General features: G+C 42.0%; 1 protein-coding gene across 11 annotated transcripts in view; it reads left to right on the top strand.

Moving 5' to 3' along the window:
• Positions 1-18,764, top strand: part of LOC132239803 (centrosomal protein of 76 kDa) — a 159,697-nt gene that overhangs the window by 44,856 nt on the left and 96,077 nt on the right. For all 11 annotated transcript variants that reach the window (XM_059706688.1, XM_059706687.1, XM_059706685.1 and 8 more), the window contains one exon: positions 6,671-6,705. In XM_059706688.1, coding sequence (XP_059562671.1) covers positions 6,671-6,705 — 35 coding nt within the window. The remainder of the gene's footprint in view (positions 1-6,670; positions 6,706-18,764) is intronic.

The raw sequence follows: 18,764 nt of genomic DNA, 5'->3' as shown, positions 1-18,764 counted from the left end.
GACAGAAATCAGGGGTGTTAATTCTGTAAAGCAGTCAGCCTTCCTCAAGAAGTCCAGATACAGAGCTTGCTCATCTGATGAGCATAGTCAGAAAGGGCAGATAATCCTACATAATAAAAGGCTAATATGCAAATCAACCGAGCGGCAGAACGACCGGTCACTATGACACGCACTGGCCACAGGGGGGCAGACACTCAACGCAGGAGCTGCCCCCTGGTGGTCAGTGTGCTCCCACAGGGAAAGTGCTGCTCAGCGAGAAGCCCTGAGCTGGGCTCATGGCTGGCAAGCGCAGTGGCGGTGGCAGGAGCCTCTCCCACCTCCAAGGCAGTGCTAAGGATGTCTGACTGCCGGCTTAGGCCCGCTCCCTGCCGTCACTTGGACATCTCCTGAGGGCTCCTGGACTACGAGAGGGCACAGTCTGGGCTGAGGGACCCTTTCGAGTGCATGAATTTTGTGCACCGGGCCTCTAGTAGCTGTAAATCAGAGCCATTAAGTGGCCTGTGCTGGGGAAGCCTGGTAGTTGGTTTAGTCACTGATACTGGGTCCAAGGGCTAGACGGCAGTCCTTAGGAAGATGACTGGCACTAATGAGCCAAAGCTTGCTTGCTTTCTTTTCTCTTTTATGCTCTCTTCCTCTGGACCTGCTTACACACACTTGCTTACATACTGGCGGCCATACCCACTTTTTGCTCACTCACTCTCATGCTGGTTCCCACTCACACACACATCCACTTGCATATTGGCGGCCTCCACTCTTGCCACATTTGTTCACATGTCCACACACATATATCCTTTGTTTATGAATTCTTTATGACAGACATTTTATACTAGGACTAGTTTGTTTCGTAAAGCCATTCTATAGCAATTTATAGGAAGACATTGGCTTTTCTGTTTCCTGGGAACTTGTCTAATAAATCTTAAGAGCATATCAGATGTTTCAAAATGAGTTAAAAAGAAGGGTCTAAAACAACTTTATTACACCTTTAAAATGCTCATAACTTTTTAAAAATTGATTTCAGAGAGGAAGGGAAAGGGTGAGAGAGATAGAAACATCAATGATGAGAGAGAATCATTGATTGGCTGCCTCTTTTACGCCCCCCCACCGGGGATTGAACCTGCAACCCGGGCATGTGTCCTTGACTGGAATCGAATCTGGGACCATTCAGTCCACAGGCTGGTGCTCTATCCACTGAGCCAAACTACCTAGGGCAAAATGCTCATAACTTTTGAGAAACTCTGAAGTTTTGCCTTGCTATGTAACTTATCCCTCTACCTAGTGTTTAATTCCTTTGACAATGTGGAAACATTTTGAAACTTAATGTTTAAATATAATTTCAGTTATTTCCTGGCATTGTATGTCATCACATAGTTGATCTAACCTTCTGACTAAACTCAACCTAATAAAAATCAGTAAAATCATAAAGTTATTTTACTGAAAGAACTAATTCACTGCATTTAATAATTTGAAATCTTAATTAGGCCTACCATCAGCTTAGGTTACTGGAATTGTAGAAAATAACACCATGGGATTCTGAGTTTAGAGGGACTTTTCAGGTCTGGTTCTGTAAAGAGAAGTGGCTAACTTTTGAAGGAAAACTAAAACATTTTCAAATAAAAATCTTTGGTGCTATACTAGCAGTTTCTGACTTAAATAATGAATGTTTTCCCATGTTATAAATGGTATGTAGCTGGGACGGCACCCCTGAAATCCTGTACCCTAACCCCACTGACCCCTGCAAGTGGGAATGCAAGAACAACACAACGACAAGCAACACATGATAGGAAGTTAGGAGCCTTGGAATCTACTCTTCACTCTGTCATTTTGTGCAAGTCATTTGACTCCTCAGGCTCAGATTACTCATCTATAACATGAATGGATTAGACAAGGTCATTTCCAAGGTTTCTTTAAACTCTGCTGTCATGTAATTGGGATTTTCTGATTCCTGGGTCAGAGACTGGGCAGGGATTTGGGTGGCAGAGTGTAGTTGGTCAAGCACTTCATACTCACCACCTTTCCATATTTGCATGACTTAGTTCAGATTGAATAACCAAAAGATACTGTATGTTCTCACAAAAATTTTTGGTTTTCTTATAGGAGAGCATTTTCAGTTTTATAATAGAGGTCATTAAAAAAATCTTATTTCATAGGACTTGTGCCCTTTTGACATCACTCTATCATTCTTTGAGCACTTCATTACTTTCTGGTGCAAAAAGATGTTCCAGCTTATTTTATAGCTAGAGGCCTGGTGCACGGATTTGTGCACAGGTGGGGCAGAAACCGGCATCCCCTGAGGGGTTCCAGATTGTGAGAGGGCGCAGGCCAGGCCGAGGGACCCCATGCACCGGGCCTCTAGTATGCATATAAGATCTTTGATTAATCTCTTCTCGCCCTCCCCCTCCCCCCTTCCCTCTGAGATTCATCATTCTGTTCCATGTTTCCATGCTTGTGGTTTCCCTGCTGGTCAGTGAGCGTCATAGCTACTGGTTGGACGGTTGCTTAGGCTTTTATATAGATAGATAGATTGCCAATTTCCTGAGGAGTCCTGGTTCTTTAGAGGGGGAATGGACTAGGTGTGCCCTTTCATATTGGGATGTTGTTGCTTCTCCTTCATTTGGAGGGCAGAGCTGGGAAATGTATGAGGTTTTTTTTGAAGTTGTGTAATACCTCTAGTTCTAGTTCACTACTGCAGGGCATTTCCTCTCCTTCCCATGTTTGGTTTGTATATTCCTTCTCTCTCCGTTGATGATGCCCAGCAATATCTCTGTATTATCTGCTCAGAGCTACAGTAGATACAAAATAATTTCAGGATTTTTCACCAACACTACTTACTACCAGCAACAAACCTACTACACAAAATTCTAGATTTCTTTGTAATTCTCTTTACCTTAGGAACATATATCCCTGGCTGGTTTGGCTCAGTGGATGGAGCGTTGGCCTGCGGACTAAGGGGTCCTGAGTTCGATTTTGGTCAGGGGCATATGCCTGGGTTGCGGGCTCCATCCCCAGTAGGGGGCGTGCAGGAGGCAGCCAATCGATGATTCTCTCTCATTGATGTTTCTCTCTCTCTCCCCCTCTCTCTTCCTTTCTGAGATCAATAAAAATATATTTTAAGAAAAAAAGAATATATTATACTGAAGATGTATATCCATGTACTCTCAAAGAGATTACTCTGTTATAACTTGTCTTGATACCATCTTTTCCCCTCCCTCCATTTTCCCCTTGTACAGAGTAGATGCTCAATAAATATTTGTTCCCTTCTTGAGCTAGTCCTGTCCACAATACTTTCCTAAGTTAAACTCATTACCATTTCTTTAGTAATTAAGTATAATTAATCTGCCAGAGCACTAATGTTTTGAGCAGTTACATAAGCAAATAAAAAGATAATATATGATATATATAACTTTATAGCATGTAGTTTTATATAACAATCTATATTATAAAAACCCAGGGGCCCTAATGCCGTAATGACCAAAGACTGGTCACCAGGAGGCTGCATGTGCAGTGAGGCACGTGCGGGTGGGCGGAGACTTGGCTATGGGTCTCGGGCACGGCGGGACTCAGGGGAGTCCCACGGCACGGCGGGGTTGGGTCCCAGGTCTCGCATGATTTCCCGCTGGTCTGGGTCTCCCGAGATTTTGTGTGCTGGGTCACTAGTAAATATATATAATTATATATCAAATCCTGCCACATAAACCCATATATATATTGAACTCGTTTTATCTATTCATGTAATCTTTAATTATGACTTATATAGCTTTTATTTCTGGTTTTGATTTCAGCCAACATTTCATACTAGAGGCCCGGTGCACAAAAATTTGTGCACTCGGGGGGGGGGGGTTCCCTCAGCCCGGCCTGTGCCCTCTCGCAGTCTGGGTCCCCTCGGGAGATAACGACCTGCTGGCTTAGGCCTGCTCCTGGGTGGCAGAGGGCAGGCCTAATCCCTAGGTGCAGCCCCTGGTCGGGCTCAGAGCAGGGCCGATTGGGGAATTGGGGCGCCGCCCCCTGTCATGCACAGAGCAGGGCGGATTGGGAGGTTGCGACGCCACCCCCTGTCATGCACAGAGCAAGGCCAATCAGGGGGTTGGGGCGCTGCCCCCTGTCATGCACAGAGCAGGGCCGATCAGGGGGTTGGGGAGCTCCCCCCTGTCATGCACAGAGCAGGGCCCATCAGGGGGTTGGGGAGCTCCCCCCTGTCACCCACAGAGCAGGGCCGATCAGGGGGCTGGGGCGCCGCCACCGTCACACTCAGGGCAAGGCTGATGGGGAGGTTATGGCTCTACCCCATCACACACAGAGTAGGGCCCGTGGGATGTGGGGGTTGGGGCGCCGCCCTCTATCAACCACAGAGCAGGGCCTATCAGGGGGTTGGGGCGCCGCCACTCTTACACTCAGGGCAGGGCCGATGGGGAGGTTTTGGCTCTACCCCGTCACACACAGAGCCACAGGGCGATCAGGGGGTTTGGGCGCTGCCCCCTGTCATGCTAATCCCGGTGCTGGGAGACCTCGGGGCTCCACTGATCCCGGTGCTGGGAGGCATATTACCCTTTTACTATATAGAATAGAAGCCTGGTGCATGGGTGGGGGCTGGCTGGTTTGCCCTGAAGGTTGTCCCGGATCAGGGTGGGGGTCCCCACTGGGGTGCCTGGCCAGCCTGGATGAGGGGATGATGGCTGTTTGCAGCTGGTCACACACCCTTCAGGGTGGGGGTCCCCACTGGGGTGCCTGGCCAGTCTGGGTGAGGGGCTGAGGGCAGTTTTCAGACTGGGACTGAAGCTCCCAACCCCTCCTTTTTTTCTTTTTTTTCTTTTTTATTCTGAGCCAGCTTTAGCTCTGAGGCTCCAGCTCTTAGGCCTCCGCTCCTGAAAGCAGGTATCTGGTTTGTTTAGGTTCTACAATCGAAACTCTGTATCAACTCCAGCTCTGAGATCCCAGGCTCGCTGAAAGCTGGTTTCTGGGGTTTTGTTTAGCTTCTATTTTTGTAACTATGTTTCAAACTGCCAGCTCAGAGGCCTGCAGCGGCAGGCGGGGAATGTTGGAGTCCTCTGTCATTGAAGCAAGCAAGCCTCATGTTAGTTTCAAGTTGCCTGGCTGCTGGCTGCCATCTTATCTGTCAGTTAATTTGCATATCGCCCTGATTAGCCAATGGAAGGGTAGCGGTCGTACGCCAATTACCATGTTTCTCTTTTATTAGATAGGATTAGGATCATTAGCTTATCAAAAACTGTGGGTTTCAACTTTATTTTTCATTTTACGAATTGGAAGGCATATAAAAACATTTTTATGATTTTTTTTATGGTATCATCGTAGACTCTAAGGTACATAAATTCTAGTTAAGCATTTAAAAAATCACAGGCTAATAGATAACCATTGTGGGCTAGGTGCAGGGGTAGTAGGCTGGGAAGAGGTAAAAAGAAGGCTACTGTTGGTGGAAAGAAAGAAGTGGGGCTAAATGTATATTTGAACTTAATGGAACTTGAGAAGTGGAGACTGGGGAAATAAATTTTAGGCCCCAATATAAATGTGTTAGCTAGTCTTTCTGTTAAAACTATTTAATAAATTATTCTCTTAAAATAGCTTTTTTATTTTAAAAGTATGTTTTAGTTACCCGAATTGACAGAAATATATACTTGTATATGTTCTTTGATAGTTTGTCTCAGTGATGAAGAGAAAATATTAATGTTGGAGCAGCCAAATATGGTTCATTCTAGTTGTTCTTTAGGCTATCTTCTATTGAAAGAATTACTAGATTAATTATATGGTTTTACCTAATCTTATATTAAAGAAAAACAACCATGATATATTTAAAAAAATATGAGTTTGAAACATGTATGCTTTCATTGAAATGATCACTGTACCTTTAAACTGGTTTATGCTAAGTGAAATAAGCCAGCCAGAGAAAGACAAGTACCATATGATTTCACTCATACGTGGAATTTAATGAACAAAGTGAACTGCCAAGCAATATAGAGCCAGACTCATAGCTAGAGAGCCAGGCAGACAGCTCTGTGGGTCGGGGTAGGGGGTGAGTGTTGAGGGGGTGGTTATAGGGATTAAGAAAAAAAGAGAGAGAGAGAACTCATGGACATGGATGACAGTGTGGTGATTGTGGTTGGGGGTGTGAGAGTGGAAAAGGGTATAGAGGGACTAAATGGTGATGGAAAAAATAAAATAAAATAAATATATTTTGGGAAAAGTCCAAGAGTCTTAATTTTTTAATAAAAATTTATTTAAAAAGTTTGTATACATTGAATAACTAAGAGTCTTTTAAGTACTTTAAAAGGCATTTCAATTTTTAAAGGCATTTCAAAAGTGTTTTAAAAGGTACCCTTTAAAAGTATTTTAAGATATTTTAGAAAGAAAGTAAGACTTTAAAATTATTTTGGATTTACTTTCATTAATTTGTACATATGCATATTAAAGATGTGTATGTTCTTTAGATCTTATTACAAGTAAGCATATCCTTCCCATCTTTTTCTTTATTATTTCTGATGGGCCTATGTAAACTTAAATCTCTAAGTAAGAACTGAAATATTTGGTGATTCTAGCACCTTTTATTTGCATAGTTTCATAAATATAATGAAGCCATTGCCAGAGTAGCTCAAATATTTTTTTAATCAATGATAAAAAAGCTAAAATCCTCTGAAAGTAATTTTTTGTATTTTTATTACAGGTAAATTGGGATATTCACATTGTACAGAAACGGAGGTAAGAGAATGCTCAAATATTTCTTAGTAAAGCAGTTTTGCAGTCCTGTATAATTTAGCTTTGAGTACTAACAGTGTCACTATGGGTTTTGGTCTGATAATAATGTGTTGAGAGGAGGTATATCTTTTACATTTAGGAAGAGTAAAATGTGAAGAACTCAATTATCTTGTCCATGGTTTTAAAATGTCAGGGTGTGATATAAAGATAAGATTAATCATAGTTTAAGTTTTTTCTTGAGTTACTTGTGAAATTGAGTTAGCTAAGATTAAGAGCCCTTAATTTGAAATAGTTTGTGGTTTTTTTTCATAATCCAATCTTTGTGTGTCATAATAAAGGAATAATTTAAATGTGTTGGACTCCTATGGAGCTGCCTTTGGTGTAGGGAAAAACAGGGATGTGGAAACAGTGTTTCTGTAAGATTAATAATGGATTAATTGCTTTGTTACTTGTATAAGTAGGATTTTTAATTTTTAATAAGTTAAATTATATATATATATGTATATAATTTAACATTCGAATTGTGAAATTTAAGGAATTTCCACGATTCCAGGTGCTCCTTGCAGGAATTTCAAGGATAACACTGAAATACGAGGGCAGTCTCCATGAGTTATGTGTGTGTGTGTGTGTTCCTTTCAGGAACTGTTGCATCCCTTCTTACATGAGAAGTCTTAAAGTCTTGAGTTTATAGTAGTGTCTAATTTTACCAGTAAGGATTTAAGAAGTTACTTTTCTAACTTATAATACATCTACATGTTAAAGCAGGTGTTAGTAAATTTTAACTGTTACTTTAAAATGCAAGGTTCCTAAGGGATTATATTGTATGATAAGGGAGCAAAAATAATTTACTATTTTTTGTATTTAAAAGTTATACAATTCATTTTTTGTATTTTCTATTCAACTTTGAAAGTAGAGATAATTTTTTCCAAATTAGCTATAAAAATAGGCAAGAACTTAAAATTTTTATGTTGTAAGGATTTTTGATGTACTGTTCAATATGATATAAAGGAGTGGGATTTGATTTGAGCCAAAAGATGTAAGTTCTGTCTATGGTTTCTGGTGTGTGTCTTTCTAGCTATGTAATTTTGAGCAAGTAATTTTTTTCTTAGAACTTTTGCTTTCATATCTATAATATCTTAATGATAGTCCCTGTTAACCTCACGGGTTGTGAAATTTTAAAGAGGCAATATATGTGAAAATGTTTTGTAAACCCCAAAGACACTATTAGATTTAGCCAGATGACACAAAAATAGTCAGCATTTATCTGTATTTAGATAATGAAATGTGAGGGTTTTACATACAAGGCAGAGTCATAAGTCTTATTATTTTGTCTTATGGCAATGCAAGCCATAAAATCAACTTTTTAAAAAAATATATATTTTATTGATTTTTCACAGAGAGGAAGAGAGAGGGATAGAGAGTTAGAAACATCGATGAGAGAGAAACATCGATCAGCTGCCTCTTGCACACCTCCTACTGGGGATTTGTCTGCAACCAAGGTACATGCCCTTGGCCGGAATCGAACCTGGGACCTTTCAGTCCGCAGGCTGACACTCTATCCACTGAGCCAAACCGGTCAGGGCCATAAAATCAACTTTTAACATATTGTTTAGTACTTGCTTTGTATAGGATTATCATTTCATTTTATCTCCTAATTATCTCCTAACCCTTATCCTTTTATCTAAAACTTACTCCGATCACCAAAAGAATTGGAATCTAAACAGAACTTTCTTTCAGGTTTTTAAAAATATTATAACTACTTAAAGAAGAAAAATCACAAGCAAATTAAAATTTCAATCTGATATTTAGTTTACAAAATTGGTTCGGGGTATTTTTTTTTAAGGGTAAACAGTGGTGGTTACCTTTGAGGAGATTGGGATTTTGGATGGTGATTTACCTATATTGCTTGGATTAAAAAAAAATGAGACTGATCTCACTTATATGTGGAATCTATTAAACAAAATAAATGGATGAACAAAATAGGTCCATAGTCATGGATACATGGAACAGAATGACAGATCTCAGAGGGGAAGAGAGGGGAGGGGGCGGGAAGAGATTAACCAAAGAACATATATGCATATATGCATAGTCTATGGACACAGACAGTAGTATGGGGAAGGCCAGGGGTTGGGGCAGAGGCTAAGTGGATGGGGGCAAAAGGGAGGAAAATGGGAGACATCTGTAATACTGTCAACAATCTACACTAATAAAAGAGAAACATGCAAATTGATTGTCCCTCTGCTATGCCCACCAGCCAATCTGAGTGATATGCAAATTAACCCAACAAAGATGGCAGTTAATTTGCATACACAGGCGCAGAGCGTAGAAGGAAGCCAAGTGCTGCAGAAGGGAGCAAAGTGGCGGAGAAGGGAATGGAGCTGAGGCAGCAGAGACAGGAGCGGAGCTGAGGCAGCAGACATGGGAGGGAGCGAGGCAGCCATCTCTGCTTCACTCCGGCCTCAGGAAGCCCTATTCTTGCAGGAATCTTCCTGCAACAGGCCTCTAGTAAATAAAGAAAAAAGAAAAAAATTAGACTATCTCTGTATATACTTTAGTAATTACAATAATAAAAAGGAGGGGCAGTAGAGCAAGTGGGAATTTTTTCAAGAAGTTTGGTGACTTAGAAGGAAGAGAGAGCTTAAGTAGGAAGTTTTGTTTTATTTCTGTTTTTAGGTTAAGGAAGACAATATATGTGGTGGTGGTGGCGGTGGTGGCGGTAGGGGAACCAAGAAACAGTGACACTGGAGTCCAAATTAGAGAGTTGGTATTTGCTGAAACCAGACGTAGGACTACGTCTAGAAGGTGACTAACTAGAGCAGTGGTGGGTGCTCGAAGGGCTGTGGGAAGGTCTGGGGAGGCGGCTTCCTGACACCCATTCATTGTTAGGAGAAAAATATTTTCAAAGCAATACTAAGACATTCTTTGCCCTTTTACTTTCATGGTCTCAAGAGTGTACAATGGGTTTTCAGGGGCTGCATGGATATGGGACTATGACTGATACCAGACTGCAGAAACAGATAGGAGATTGAGCCAGCTTTTATCAAACATGACCTTTAAGAGTTTTGTAAAAATGTAAAATAATATCACCCTTCTCACTCTTTTTAAAAATATTTTTTCCATAAAAATGTTACTGATATTGTTTAACCTTATTTTTTTTAAATATATTTTTATTGATTTCAGAGAGGAAGGGAGAGGGAGAGGTAGAAACATCAATGATGAGAGAGAGATCATTGATTGGCTGCCTCCTGCATGCCCCCCACTGGGGATTGAGTCTGCAACCCATGCATGTGCCCTTGACCAGAATTGAACCTGGGACCCTTCAGTCCTCAGGCTGACACTCTATCCACTGAGCCAAACCAGCTAGGGCTAATCTTATTTTTAAATTATTTAATTTAAATAAAAAATTTCTCAGTTTTCATTTCTAATACAGTAAATACTGATAGGTTATAGCTCACATAAACAAAGGCTCCTTGCACTCCTCAGTAATTTTTTAAAATGTAAAGGGATCCCAAAACTAAAATGTTTGAGAACTGTCGGGCTGGGAGATAGTAGAGGTGCTTATTCCCGAGAAACAGAATTGAGAGTTAAGAGAGGTAAAACCAGAGCAAAACCAGGAAGTTGAGGGAATCCTTGATGTAAGGATTTTAGCCAGTCTTTTGTCAGTGAGAAGACAGGGTTCTTTTTGAGAGTGAGGTTACACTGGATCAGAAAGGTGATTGCTAGAGCCTCTTTTTGCCCTTAAATTGTTTTTCTTTTGAGAAGAGATTCCTAGTTCTTTTGGTAAGTTAAAAGCCCATCAAAGCTCCTACTGGTATAAAGTCCAGATTAAGAAAAAGGCTGCTAACAAGTTGTGTAGGTAGGTAGAAGTGAGTAAGATCTCCGATAGATGGAATAGTATTGCTCGTTCCACATGTAATCCAGGCTCACCCCAGCCTTTCTGAATTGGAAAGGGTGTTCTTGGGAAGAGGACGTGTGGTGGGAAAACAGAATCTCCTCATTTTTCTGGGTCTGTAGGACTCTCATCAAGGTATGTGGTTGAGCCAAAACCGGTTTGGCTCAGTGGATAGAGCGTCGGCCTGCGGACTGAAGGGTCCCAGGTTCGATTCCGGTCAAGGGCATGTACCTTGGTTGCGGGCACATCCCCAGTGGGGAGTGTGCAGGAGGCAGCTGATCGATGTTTCTCTCTCATCGATGTTTCTAACTCTCTATCTCTCTCCTTTCCTCTCTGTAAAAACTCAATAAAATATATTTTTAAAAAAAAAAAAGGTATGTGGTTGAAATACATAACTTTAAGTTCTGTTTTTATCATACATAAAAATTGCTATGATTTATTTTCTACTTTTAATTTTCTCTTTAATGTATCTCATACAAACCAGACAAAATTATGACTTTAGAGAAAGCAAGGAGGCCATATATAAGTATTTGGTCAACTTTTATGTGATCTTTACCTCAAGATTACTTTACTTTAATGTTTCTTAAAATCAAGTACAGGTGACCCTTGAAAAACTTGGGGGTTAAGAGTGCTGATACTTAGTCAGTCAAAAATCCATTATAATTTTTGGGGGGGGATTAATCCTCACCCGAGGATATATTTTTCCATTTATTTTTAATGAGAGTAGAGAGGGAGAGGAAGAGAGAGAAACATTGATGTGAGAGAGACACATTGATTGGTTGCCTCATGAACGAACCCCCGACTGGGGCTCAGGATCAAACCTGCAACCCAAGTACATGCCCTTGACCGAGAATCGAACCCAAGACCTTTTGATACACAGGCCAGTGCTCTAATCAGTGAGCAACACAGGCTAGAGCAAGCATGTCAAACTCAAAGGCTAACATGGGCCAAATAAGATTTAAGTTTATATGGGCCGCAAAAAAACAAAAGCTTTAATTTTCATAGAACTGTAGGTTTATTTCGATAGAGACATGCTGAATACAAAGGGCTGAAATAATGAGTAATCGTTAATGAATATTCGTTGTGGGCTGCATGTGGGCCTGGGGCCACGAGTTTGACATGCTTGGGCTAGAGCCATTATAATTTTTTACTCTACAATTGGCCCCTCATATCCACAGTTTTCTCATCCACAGATTCAACCAACTGTGAATCAAAAACAGTTATTTTTCATCTGTGGTTGGCAAACCATGGTTGGGAAATGTAGGAGGTCTGAAGTTGGGAAAGCAAAAATACTGTTTTAAAAGTCATGCACTTTTTTTTTTTTTTTGCTTTAATAGGTAATTTAATTTTTCCCTACACCTTTTTTTTTCTTTCATTTTTTGAAGGTATAATTTATATACAGTAAAATCCAACCTCTTGAGTTACAATTGAGTTTTGACAAATACATTAAGTTGTGTTAACTAACCCCACAAGTTCTATCACCCCTCAAAATTCCCCCCATTTCCCTTGTAGTTAGTCCCTCCTCCCCCTAGCCCTTGGCAATCACTGATCTGTATTTTGCCCCTTTTATTTAAACAGTGTATTACTGTCAGTTCTCCTCTGGGAGTGGCTCAGACTGATATTTATAAACTCTTGAGTGATTGACCTGTACTTGTGGGTACTTGTCTGTCAAGGAAGCAGTCCTGATCCATAGTATAGGGCAGTGATGGCGAACCTATGACACGCGTGTCAGAGGTGACAAATGAACTCATTTTTTTGGTTGATTTTTCTTTGTTAAATGGCATTTAAATATATAAAATAAATATCAAAAATATAAGTCTTTGTTTTACTATGGTTGCAAATATCAAAAAATTTCTATATGTGACACGGCACCAGAGTTTGAGTTAGGGTTTTTTAAAATGCTGACATGCCGGGCTCAAAAGGTTCGCCATCACTGGTATAGGGGGAGCTTACATCCCCATTTTACAAGTTTTTTCTGCTGCTATTATTTAAATAGTTTCGTGGGTTAAAATTAAAGAAAATTGCTAAACACTTAAAAATACTAAAACATTTAGTATCACCACTAAATTCCATTTAGTATTTGAATTTTCAAGTATTTTGGTTGTGGCCTTTTCACTGTTGTTTTAGTTTTCTAAACTTCATCACATTCCTGTCTTCTATTAACCACCACTAATTATGAAGCACTCAGAGGCCCTTAACCTTTAGCAGGAAAGAAGGTTAAATGAATAACTAAAACAATCCTGCTGTTCCCCTTGGAGGATTAGTTGTATTTTAAGTGGAATAGGTTAAAATATTATATAAGGTTAACTTTGTCAATACTTTCATCTTGATAGAGCTAGTTTGTAAAAATAATAGCATAGTAGAAATATTTAAGCTTTACTGAGGGAAATTATTAAAAACACTCATGTTTATCCCTGGTCAGTGTTGCTCAGTGGATAGAGCCTTGGCCTGCACACACAAAGGGTGGTGGGTTCGATTCCTGGCCAAGGGCAAGGTAACTTGGTTGCAGGGTTGTTCCCTGGCCACAGTCAGGGTGCGTTGTGTGCAGGAGGTAACCAATTAATGTTACTCTCTCACATTAATGTTTCTCTCTCTCTCTCTCTCTCTCTCTCTCTCTCTCTCCCTCTCCCTCTCCTTCTCCCTCTCCCTCTCTCTCTCTCCCTCCCTCCCTTCGGTCCCTTCCCTCCCTCCCTCTCTCATTAAAAATAAATGGAAAAATTATCCTCAGGTGAGGATTAACAAAAAAAATTAAAAATAAAAACACTCATGTTCACATTTTGGAAATAAGCTTCACATATACTTTATATAAATACTTTGTTTTATTCCCACATGCATCTTTTTTGAAATAAGTTTTTATTTTTCATTTATAGATGTACAATATTATATTAGTTTCAGGTGTACAACCCAGTGATTAGACATTTATACAACTTATGAAGTGATCACCCTGATAAATCTAGTGCCCATCTGACAGCATGTATAGGTTATTATAATGTTATTGGCTATGTTCTCTATGCTATACTTTAGATCCCTGTGACTATTCCATAACTACCAGTTTGTGCTGCTTTTTCACCTGTCAGTCCCCTTCCAGTCTGGCAACTGTCAAAATGTTCTTTGTATCTATGAGTCTGTTTCTGTTTTGCTAATTTATCTTGTTTTTTATTTTAATTTTATTATTTTTAAAAATATATTTGTATTGATTTCAGAGAGGAAGAGAGAGAAAGAAACATCAGTGATGAGAGAGTATTATTGATCGGCTGCCTCCTGCACGCCCCCACACTGGGGATCGAGCCCACAAACTGGGCATGTGTCCTAACTGGGAATCGAACTGTGAATTCCTGGTTCATAGGTAGACACTCAACCACTGAGCCATACTAGCCAGGCTATCTTGTTTTTTTAGATCCCACATTTAAGTGAAATCATATGGCATTTGTCTTTCTCTGACTTATTTCACTCAGCACAATACGTTCTAGGTCCATTCATGTTGTTGCATATGACAAGATTTCATTTTGTTTGTTTGTTAATTTTCTCATTGATTTTTAGAGAAGAGAAAGTGAAGGGAGGAAGGGAGGAAGGGTAGGAGGGAGAGAGAGAGAGAAAGGAACATCAATGTGAGACACATTGATTGGTTGCCTCCCACATGCACCCTGACCATACCTAGGGAACGAACCTGCAATCAAGGTGCCTGCCCTTGACTGGGCATCGAACCTGCAACCCTTTGCTGCATGGGCTGATGCTCTTAACTACTGAGCATTGCCAGCCAGGACTTCATTATTTTTTATGGCTGAGTCATACTACATTGTTTACATGCATTACTTCTTTATCCATTCAAGTATTGATGGACACTTAGATTGTTTCATATCTTGACTATTATAAATAATGCTACAATGAACATATGAATGATAGGTATTTCTTTATTACCATTTTATTATTCATACTTTCGATCTTTTTTTTCTTCTTCTTAAAGAAATTTTTATTGACTTTAGAGAGGAAGGGAGAGGGAGAGTTAGATAGAAATATCAATGATGAGAGAGAATCACTGATTGGCTGCCTCCTGCGCGCCCCTGCTGGTGATCGAGCCTGCAACCCGTGCATGTGCCCTTGACCGGAATTGAACCCTAGACCTTCTGGTCCGCAGGCCGACACTCTATCCACTTAGCCAAACCAGCCAGGGCTCTATATTAGTTTTTATGTTTCCTATTTCTTTGTTGACGTTCTCACTGAGATCATTGAGCATCTGTATAACCAGTGTTTTGAACTCTGAATCTGGTAGATTGCTTGTCTCCATTTCTTTCGTTTTTTTTCTGGAGTTTTGTTCTGTTCTCTCATTTGGGACATGTTTCTTTTTGCCTGTCTTCCTGTGTTTGTTTCTGTGTAATAAATAGAGCCCCACATTAATTTTTAAAAAATATTTTATTGATTTTTTGTAGAGAGGAAGAGGTATAGAGAGTTAGAAACATCAATCAGCTGCCTCCTGCACACCTCCTACTGGGGATGTGCCCACAACCAAGGTACATGCCCTTGACCGGAATCGAACCTGGGACCTTTCAGTCCGCAGGCCGACGCTCTATCCACTGAGCCAAACCGGTTTCGGCCCCACATTAATTTTTAAAATATACTTTAGTGCTTACTATGTGCTAAGTATTGTTATAGACATTAATTAAATTCTCATACACATTTATGAATTGAATGCTATTATTATTCATATTTTAGAAATGGGAGCTGAAGTATAGAGAGGTTAAGTAACTTATCCAAGTACTATAGTCAGTTCATTCAGGTTTCTCTTAATCAGCTTTTATTTATCTGCAGTGTAAGGTATCATAATGCTGATCATTAATTTAGTGCCCCATTTGGGACAGTGAAATGCCTGAGTGTCTCTTTCTTTTTAAAAAAAAAATATATATATATATATATTTCTTTATTAGTTTCAGAGAGGAAGGGAGAAGGAGAGAGAGAGAGAAACATCAATGATGAGAGAGAATCACCGATCGACTGCCTCCTGCACGCAACCCAGGCATGTGCCCTTGGCCGGAATCGAACCTGGGACCCTTCAGTCCGCAGGCTGACGCTCTATCCACTGAGCCAAGCCGGCTAGGGCCTGAGTGTCTCTTTATTGTGTATATGCCTCTTATCTGTGACCATTTAAATTCCTACCATTATGTAGGCAGGGAGTGTGTTTCTGTTAGATGTAAACTGGGCAAAGGAGTGAATATCGTTCATGAACTTTCAACCCCAGTGGTTAGTTGAATATAGGGTTCTGTCCCATAGTAATTTGAGAAGTAGTTTGGTTCTAAATTACTCAGAACTACTTGAGTCCTTTCAGTCCCTTCTATGCTGTGCCCTTCCTGGCCAGGCCTGGAGTGACACCACCACCATCATGCCAGCCATGTTCAAAGGTGATGGGATATGGGGACTTGAAGTATTCATCTCTGACATCTGGAACTTTAAGAGAATCAACCAGGAACTGGCTATCATCTGCTCCAAATTCAAAGATGGCAAAGCCTTGAACGGCTACAGTAAGAAAAAAAAAGTGTGTAAATTGCTCTTCATCTTCCTGCTGGGCCATGACATTGATTTTGGTCACATGGAGGCCATGGACCTGCTTAGCTTTAACAAGTACACAGAGAAGCAGATGGGTTACCTGTTCATCTCATTGCTGGTGAACTCTAACGCCGATCTGATCTGGTTCATTAATAATGCCATCAAGAATGACCTGGCCAGCCACAACCCCATCTTTCCCTTGCATCCTGGTGGCTGGGGACAGCATAGACAGCCTGAATCAGAACTCGACCCTGTGCACAATGAGGCTGTACAAGTCCTCGCCCGACCTAGTGTGCATGGGCAAGTGGATGGCCCACATTAGGCACCTGCTCAATGACCAGCACCTGGATGTGCTCACAACTGCTGTCAGCCTCAGCACCTATTTCTATAAGAACATGGATGACTTCCATACTTGCATCTCTCCGTATGTGTCCCACCTGAGCCAGATTGTCTCCTCAGCCTCCACTGACCTCCAGTACTACACCCAGCTCTTGGTGAAGCTTCTGTGGCTGCTGTAGTGCTACTCCTGCCAGAGGATGTGGATGTGAAAGGGAGGCTGGTCGAGTGTCTGGAGAGAGTGCTCCGCTAGGCCCAGGAGCCACCCAAGTCCAAGAAGGTCCAGCACTCCAATGTCTAGAATGCCATCCTTTCTGAGACCATCAACCTCATTATCCACTATGACAGTGAACCCAACCTTCTGGTTCAGGCCTACAATCAGCTGGGGCAGTTCTTACAGCACCGGGAGACCAACCTGTGCTACCTAGCCTGGAGAGCACGTGAACGCTGGCCAGCTCTGAAGTCTCCCACAAGGCAGTCAAGACTTGCATCAGCACTGTCATCGATGCCTTCAAGATGGAGTGGGGCTGGAAGAGCTTAATGGGGGGAAAAGGAGGACCTATGTAATACTTTCAACAATAAAGATTAAAAGAAAAAAAAAGATGCTAATAATATGCTAATTAAATTAACTCTAAAAAAAAAAAAATGGAGTGGGATAGCAACATGCTAATGGGCACCTGATCTTCTCTACCCATGTGCCAAGCAGATCATGTCGGAGGTGTGGTACCTGGAGACAGCTAACTACGCCATCTGTGAGGAGATCATCCTGCAGGTGGCATCCTGGCCAAGAAATACACAGAAGATTGCAGCTGTTGTGGACACCATCCTCAACCTCATCTGCATCGCAGGTGACAATGAGTGAGGAGATGTGGTACTGCATGCTGCAGGTTATCAACCATGATGATATTTAAGACTGTGTTTAAGTTGCTCCAGGCCACAGCCTGTCCCAAGAACATGGGGAATCTGATTGCTGCGGAGCCCCGCTCCAGTCCCCGGTGCAGTTCTCACTGCTGTATTCCAAGTTCCATCTGTTCAGTGTGGCAATGTGGGCCATGCTGCTGTCCACCTACTTCAAGTTCATCAACCTCTTCCTGGAGACCAACGCCACCATCCAGGGCATGCTGTGGGCCTCCCAGCTATGCAGTGCAGATGTGGAGCTGCAGTAGCATGTGGTTGAATACTTCTTCCTCAGCTCAGTGTCCAGCATGTACATCCTGGTTACAGTGCTAGAGGAGATGCCACCCTTCCCCAAGAGTGAGTAGTTCATCCTGGCCAAGCTGAAATGCAAGAAGGGGCAGGGGACGGCTGGAGGGATCCAACCAGCAATAACATCAGTAGGGGTGTGGAGCCCACCTCCAGCACCTTGTCGATGCCTTCCCCCTCCCACGACCTTCTGGGGCTGTGGGCAGCCCCTGCTGCAGCAGTACCTCAGGCTCCCTCCATTGTAGGCAACCTCCTGGTGGATTTCTTGTTTGGTGGCCTGGCCACTGAGCCCAGCCTGGGGCCCACCCCTGAGGAGGCCTTTTTTGGGACCTGAACCCCTGAGGACTTTGACCCGCCCATCCCAGAGTTGATGAACTTCTGAATAAGCTCGTGTGCAAGAACAATGGGGTCCTGTTTGAGAACCATCTGCTGCAGATTGGAGTCAAGTCGGAGTTCAGGCTGAACTTGGGCCACATGCATCTCTTCTATGGCAACAAGATCTTGGTACAGTTCCAGAACTTCATGCCCACTGTAATCCACTCTGGAGACCTCCAAACTCAGCTGGCTGTGCAGACCAAGCCATGCAGGTAGACAGAGGGGTGCAGATGCTCAACATCGAGTGACTGTGGGACTTCCTGACACCCCTACTCCTGTCAGTGTGCTTCAGGGGTGGGGGAGCCCCTTAGTCCCTCACCTTGAAGCTCTTGGTGATCATCAACAAGTTCTTCCAGCCAACAGCGATGGCAATCTAGGACTTCTTCCAGCATTGGAAGCTGCTGAGCCTCCTCCAACAGGAGGCACAGAAAATCTTCAAAACCAACCACCCCACTGATGCTGATGTCACTCTGGCCAAGTTCCTGAGGTTTGGCTCTGCTCTCCTGGACAGTGTGGACTCCAACCCTGAGAACTTCATGTGGCTGAAGTCATTCAGACTTAGCCCTGCAGCTGGGTTGTTTGCTCCAGCTGGAGCCCAGTTCCTAGGCTCAGATGTACCGGCTGACCCTGCGTAAAAGCAAGGAGCCTGTCTCTTGTCATGTGTGTGTGCTGCTGGCCTAGCAGTTCTGAGCACTGGACTCTGCCCCCAGGGATGTGG

The sequence above is a fragment of the Myotis daubentonii genome, chromosome 8, assembly GCF_963259705.1.
Source record: "Myotis daubentonii chromosome 8, mMyoDau2.1, whole genome shotgun sequence".
In the NCBI taxonomy this organism is placed as follows: Eukaryota; Metazoa; Chordata; class Mammalia; order Chiroptera; family Vespertilionidae; genus Myotis; species Myotis daubentonii.
The sequence above is the reverse complement of the archived record's forward strand: the minus strand, read 5'-3'. Positions and strand labels throughout refer to the sequence as shown.